General features: G+C 37.5%; 1 protein-coding gene across 1 annotated transcript; it reads left to right on the top strand.

Annotated features, from left to right (window-relative positions):
• Window positions 1–114: 114 nt before the first annotated feature.
• On the top strand, window positions 115–5,533 carry LOC103521760 (tyrosine 3-monooxygenase-like; the record flags this gene model as incomplete). Its single annotated transcript, XM_008486867.3, has 6 exons — window positions 115–168; window positions 523–700; window positions 3,786–3,851; window positions 4,306–4,359; window positions 4,688–5,051; window positions 5,333–5,533. Coding segments are annotated over exons 1-6 (917 nt in total), but the record flags the coding sequence as incomplete, so codon positions are not given.
• Between the last annotated feature and the right edge of the window lie 420 nt (window positions 5,534–5,953).

The raw sequence follows: 5,953 nt of genomic DNA, 5'->3' as shown, positions 1-5,953 counted from the left end.
CTCAGACAGAGCTCTTCCTTGGGAGGCATCAACCTCCTGACGGAGAACAACATCAGTGTCAAAGGACCCTGGTTCCCAACCCATGCTAGCGATCTGGACAACTGCAACCACCTGATGACCAAGTATGAGCCGGACCTCGACATGAACCACCCTGGATTTGCCGACCAGGTGTACAGACAGCGACGAAAGGATTTTGAAAATACCTTTTCAAAGTTTTAACCTTTTAAACATCCACAACTTTTCGGACCATCAATGTGTTTTCCATATTGCATAATCATAGGAGTTTTAGGGCGCCCATACAAAAACGGATGTTAGCAAGATTACCTGCAGGGTACAAGTAGGTATGTAGGAAGCTACCCTAGGGCCAGGTCTACAGTCTTATTCATATTGACTGTTCGTCAGTTTTTCATGCATTTGCTAAAGAAGGCTTTAGTGATGCTACATATATTAGGCCGAAGCAATCCAGGCAATAACTTATATATTGGAATATTTCTCAGTAGGTACTCATATTTTATTTAATTTTTCCTTCTTTATTACTACATTCACTTTGTTTTTCATTTCCTGCTCGGCTTTGCACGTGTGCGTTCTTATTTCCATTTTTGTTTTGTTTTTGCTTGTGTAGAAATTATCGAAGTTCCTGAACCAGAACCTGAAGTTCTACCACCTAGCGACAACCAATCATCATCAAGCAATGGAAACGGTAAGTCCGGAAAACCAGATGACTTTTTAACAATTACAGTTCCCTCTTATCAAACCTCTTTTTTACGACAAAATGACGTCACAAAGGTTCAAATGGGACTACTAATAGACAATCATGCAAAATTTTCTTCTGTAATATTACGTCATATCTTTTGCTAAGTGCGAGTTAAGGGTAAAGTTACAGCCCCTAGTCCCTAGTTCTCTTATTCCTTTTCAAAATTTTACATACTCCTTTCACCTATTACCCTTGATAGTTCTTTCGCTTTTGTACTATTTATTTTTGTCTAACACAATTATCGCACTTAGATGACAATATCCCGAGCATCAATTTTCGCCAAGTTCAGATTGAAAACTTAATTAACCCTGTCTACTTTTCATTTTACCTTCCCGTGCGCTATACCAGGTGGTATAAAACACCTGAAAATTTTGTAGATATCAGCAATATAATGACAGCAACATCAGAGGTGTAGGTACAAAATATATATAGGAGCTCATAAATTTTGTAATGATTTAGGTGCATAGATTAAGGAGGACGGTAGTGCCACTCCCCACCAAGTGAAAGTACAAGAGCTATTTGACTTTTAACATTCGCCATTTCACATTTGTTTCACTTCGTTTTACGTTGAAATGGTCAAACGTCTTGATACTTCCCATATTAAAACAGGACAGAGACTAGTTAGAGTTCAAAATATTTTCAAAGGAAACCTTTTACTCTGACATGAGTCCATCCTGTAGATTGCACGCCATATACCGGGTTCCAATTAAAATGTCAAAGTCATTAGCACCGAAGAAAGCGTTTCAAAGACTAATGAAATTATGATTTTCCTTTGTAACAATGTGCCACCTTTTTTGCTAGTAGTGCTACATTAGGTATCAATTTTATTCAAGTAAAAGATTTGGTTACCTACTCTTGGCTGATTCCCTAGTTTCCATTTCAAATGAAATCATAAAAGATTTGCTTACAATGTCGGATGCCGGTAGACTCCAAATACATAGTTGATGTACCTACCTAATTCCTTCATTAATACTCCATCTATATAAAAGCCGGGAAGTACTTGAGACCAAGTCCAACAACATAACATGGCGTTTCCATTTCTATTGTAATCATAAAAGATTTGCTTACGCCATCGCTCCATCTATAAAAGCCGGGAAGTAGGTAGGTATACTTGAGACTTACACTCGTATTTATGAACAAGAATGATCGTTCTTAAGATGTCTCAAGTCAAAATTGATCAATCAAATGCCTTGAGACTATGCTTAGCACGAACTTAAGAGCCAGCATTTTGTTCATAAATATGGTTGTAAGTCTAACAACATCACATGGTATTTTCCAAAGAAACTCATCACTTGATCCAAGTTCAAATTTACACCAAACCTCGAGTATATTGCAGTGTCTACAGTTCACGGCATACATAACACATTCGGTCATAGACTTCAGGTACATCTGCATACCAATGTTTGAAAACACCCACAAGGTACAAACACTTCAGAATGCAATTAATTCTTCCAGTTCCTATCTAGATGAGCTTTAGGCAATTCATTATTGACGATGTAAAACAAAAACTTGAGGAACAAAGCAAAATTCTCTCCACTTCTATTTTTGTACGATTATCCATGTGAGTTTGAGTTTCTTTAACGAATTTGAGAACGTTTTGAACATCCAGTAATGCTGTGAGTACCATTACAAGCGCCTTTGGCTCCAGACTTTGGTACCATCTTGCAAGTATAAAATAAAAGATTGGCGATCAAATTACTCGTAGATAATCCTTATAATCAGAAAATCATGATTAATATTTGGATCATCTGATTCCTACCTTAGTTGGCACTATGATGATTGATATTGATATCTTCAAGTAGTGAGTACCATTACAAGCGCCTTTGGCTCCAGACTTTGGTACCATCTTGCAAGTATAAAATAAAAGATTGGCGATCAAATTACTCGTAAATAATCCTTATAATCAGAAAATCATGATTAATATTTGGATCATCTGATTCCTATCTTAATTGGCACTATGATGATTGATATTGATATCTTCAAGTAGTGTCTTCACAAGATTAATATCTTTAACATAATAATGATGAGGAAGATGTAATTAATAATTAATTTACTTGATTGATCTGGTACCCAGGTAATCAGCCAAGTGTAGAAATGAACATTAGGTTTGCTCTGGCAAAAGCCTTGGAAACATCTGCATGAATCTAGCGTTTTCAATGCTTTTTTGTTTCTTTGTGTGAACCAAAGTTCTTGTTGTTCCGATTGTTTATGTGAACATAGTATCCTAGCGTACACAATATGTATCAGCTATGATTTTTATCAATTTCTTTCTCCTTTTGTTTTCAATTTTTAGTTTTTCCGTCTGCGAATTCAAACCGCGGCCCTTGTCCTGCGCATGCGTGAAGGCATGAGCTCTCTCGCGCGCATCCTCAAGACCATCGAGGTGTTCAAGGGCACCGTCGTGCATCTGGAAACCCGCGTGTCCAAGATGGCGGGCATTCAATTCGACGTCCTCGTTAAAGTGGACATGACAAGACGGGACCTGCTCAACCTCATCCGCTCTTACAGAGAGAAAAAGAAGATAAGTAATGATAAAAAATAGCTTTTACAGGCTTTCCATATCAAAGTAGTAGAAACGTTACTTTGAGAGAGTAATCCCTGATATTTACTTTTTCATACACCTAAGTATAAGTAATTCTCTAGTTCCCTACATTTCCTTTCTTTTATCTTTTCAACATCTATGCTGCGTATTATTCATAAGAGGGCACTTTATTATCTTTGCCACTTCTTCTGCTAGTGATAGATTAAGAAGCGCTCCATCAAATTTACGAAGAAATATGACTAACGACTAGTCTAAATGTTTTGTGACGTGGAAAGTGAGAACCCTTGTAAATAAATTTGGTTTTACCTTAAATTATTTCACAAAACATAAATTAAACTGATGTAAAAAATTGGATACAACAGTAAATGCCCGAGTACGAAATAGACCGTACATCGCGGATTTAGGGAAGACCGAAAAAAATAATCCCCAACTTAACATAAACATAGAAACCTAATTACTAAAATATGTCATCCCTCTTGTTTGTTCCAGACCAAGGCCTCACCGAAGAAGAAGTCATCCTCGAGAAGGCTGCCAGCGAAAGCAAGGAGGCCGAAAGCGCCATAGTGTCTTCACAAGATTAATATCTTTAACATAATAATGATGAGGAAGATGTAATTAATAATTAATTTACTTGATTGATCTGGTACCTAGGTAATCAGTCAAGTGTAGGAATGAACATTAGGTTTGTTCTGGCAAAAGCCTTGGAAACATCTGCATGAATCTAGCGTTTTCAATGCTACATTAGGTTTGCTCTGGCAAAAGCCTTGGAAACATCTGCATGAATCTAGCGTTTTCAATGCTTTTTTGTTTCTTTGTGTGAACCAAACTTCTTGTGTTACGATTTTGTATGTGAAGTATTCTCACGTACACAATATGTATCAGCTATGATTTTTATCAATTCTTTTCTCTTTTGTTTTCAATTTTTAGTTTTTCCCGTCTGCGAGAGACGTCTTTTCTAATTCTTTTCTTTGTATTTTGTTTTTCTTGCATGGTGTGTCGCATTTTGTAGCAGAAGACAATGTATTCACTGGTATGCCTCAATATTTGCAACAGAAACAACAAGGTAAGCAGTAGTTTCGTCCTCTGGGGTATTAGCGTAACAAATTTGGTTGGATTAGGTCAGGATTTGATTAGTTCCAGTTTTTTGCGAAGCTATTTATACGGATCAGAGGGGGGTCTTTTCGTTTTCTTAACATATGAGGAAAATAATGTAATGTGAACTGCCTTAGCACATTCTTAATCTTTTATTTTTCCAAAGAGTAGTAAGAATAAGTAACCGAATTTCTACAAACCTTCTTTCTCCGTTGAGGGAACTTTACTCCTTTCTTTTATTATTTGTTTATTTTCCCTCAAATTTTTGGTTGATTACCTTTTGCATTGATTATGTTTTTTTTGCATCCTCAAGACCATCGAGGTGTTCAAGGGCACCGTCGTGCATCTGGAAACCCGCGTGTCCAAGATGGCGGGCATTCAATTCGACGTTCTCGTTAAAGTGGACATGACAAGACGGGACCTGCTCAACCTCATCCGCTCTCTCAGACAGAGCTCTTCCTTGGGAGGCATCAACCTCCTGACGGAGAACAACATCAGTGTCAAAGGACCCTGGTTCCCAACCCATGCTAGCGATCTGGACAACTGCAACCACCTGATGACCAAGTATGAGCCGGACCTCGACATGAACCACCCTGGATTTTCCGACCAGGTGTACAGACAGCGACGAAAGGACATTGCCGAGATTGCTTTCAAATACAAGTAGTAAGTTATCTGGTTTTCTTTGGTGTTTTCTCCTTTCATCTCAACCTCCAAGGCTCCAAGTCCATTTTTCTTCGAAAGATCTGGAATCCCTCTCAGCTTCTTTATTAGTTCGAGCTCACAATCAATAAAATGAAAATTTCGAAAACCCTCGGAATTTATTGACAAAGCATTTTACAAATTTGGTGGCTCTAGACAGAGATCAGCAAGAAATAATTATGAAGGTATTCAAGAAAAAACCTGATAAAATATTATATAACCAACGTTCTCTTTCCACCTTCCAGCGGTGACCCAATCCCCCACATTGACTACACCGACAGCGAATATGCCACCTGGAAGGCCGTCTTCAACACCGTTCTGGACCTCATGCCCAAAATAATTCTAATCCTGAATTTATCATCTCAATTAGACACGTCAAAAGCTTTTTTTAACTTTTTGCCCTTCAGACGGCTTTTCACCCTTAGAAGCAACTTTGAGGCCAAAAGGTAAACCTTAAAAATAAACGAACCTTTTTTATCCCTTCTGCAATAATTCTAATCCTGAATTTATCATCTCAATTAGACACGTCAAAAGCTTTTTTTAACTTTTTGCCCTTCAGACGGCTTTTCACCCTTGGAGAAGTATTTTTGAGGCCAAAAGGTAAACCTTAAAAATGAACGAACCTTTTTTATCCCTTCTGGAATGAATGAATGAATGAATGAATGAATGAATGAATGAATGAATGAATGAATGAATGAATGAATGAATGAATGAATGAATGAATGAATAAAGGAATTTTCCTTTCTTGTGCAGCCTACATAGGGTGCGAATTTAAATTTGTGGTTGAGTGGAAGAGCTTATGCTTGAGAATCCTTACAATTTAAACAAAAGAAGAAGAAGAAGAAGAAGAAGAAGAAGAAGAAGAA

The sequence above is a fragment of the Diaphorina citri genome, unplaced genomic scaffold (assembly GCF_000475195.1).
Source record: "Diaphorina citri unplaced genomic scaffold, Diaci psyllid genome assembly version 1.1 scaffold5889, whole genome shotgun sequence".
Classification (NCBI taxonomy): domain Eukaryota; kingdom Metazoa; phylum Arthropoda; class Insecta; order Hemiptera; family Psyllidae; genus Diaphorina; species Diaphorina citri.
The sequence above is the reverse complement of the archived record's forward strand: the minus strand, read 5'-3'. Positions and strand labels throughout refer to the sequence as shown.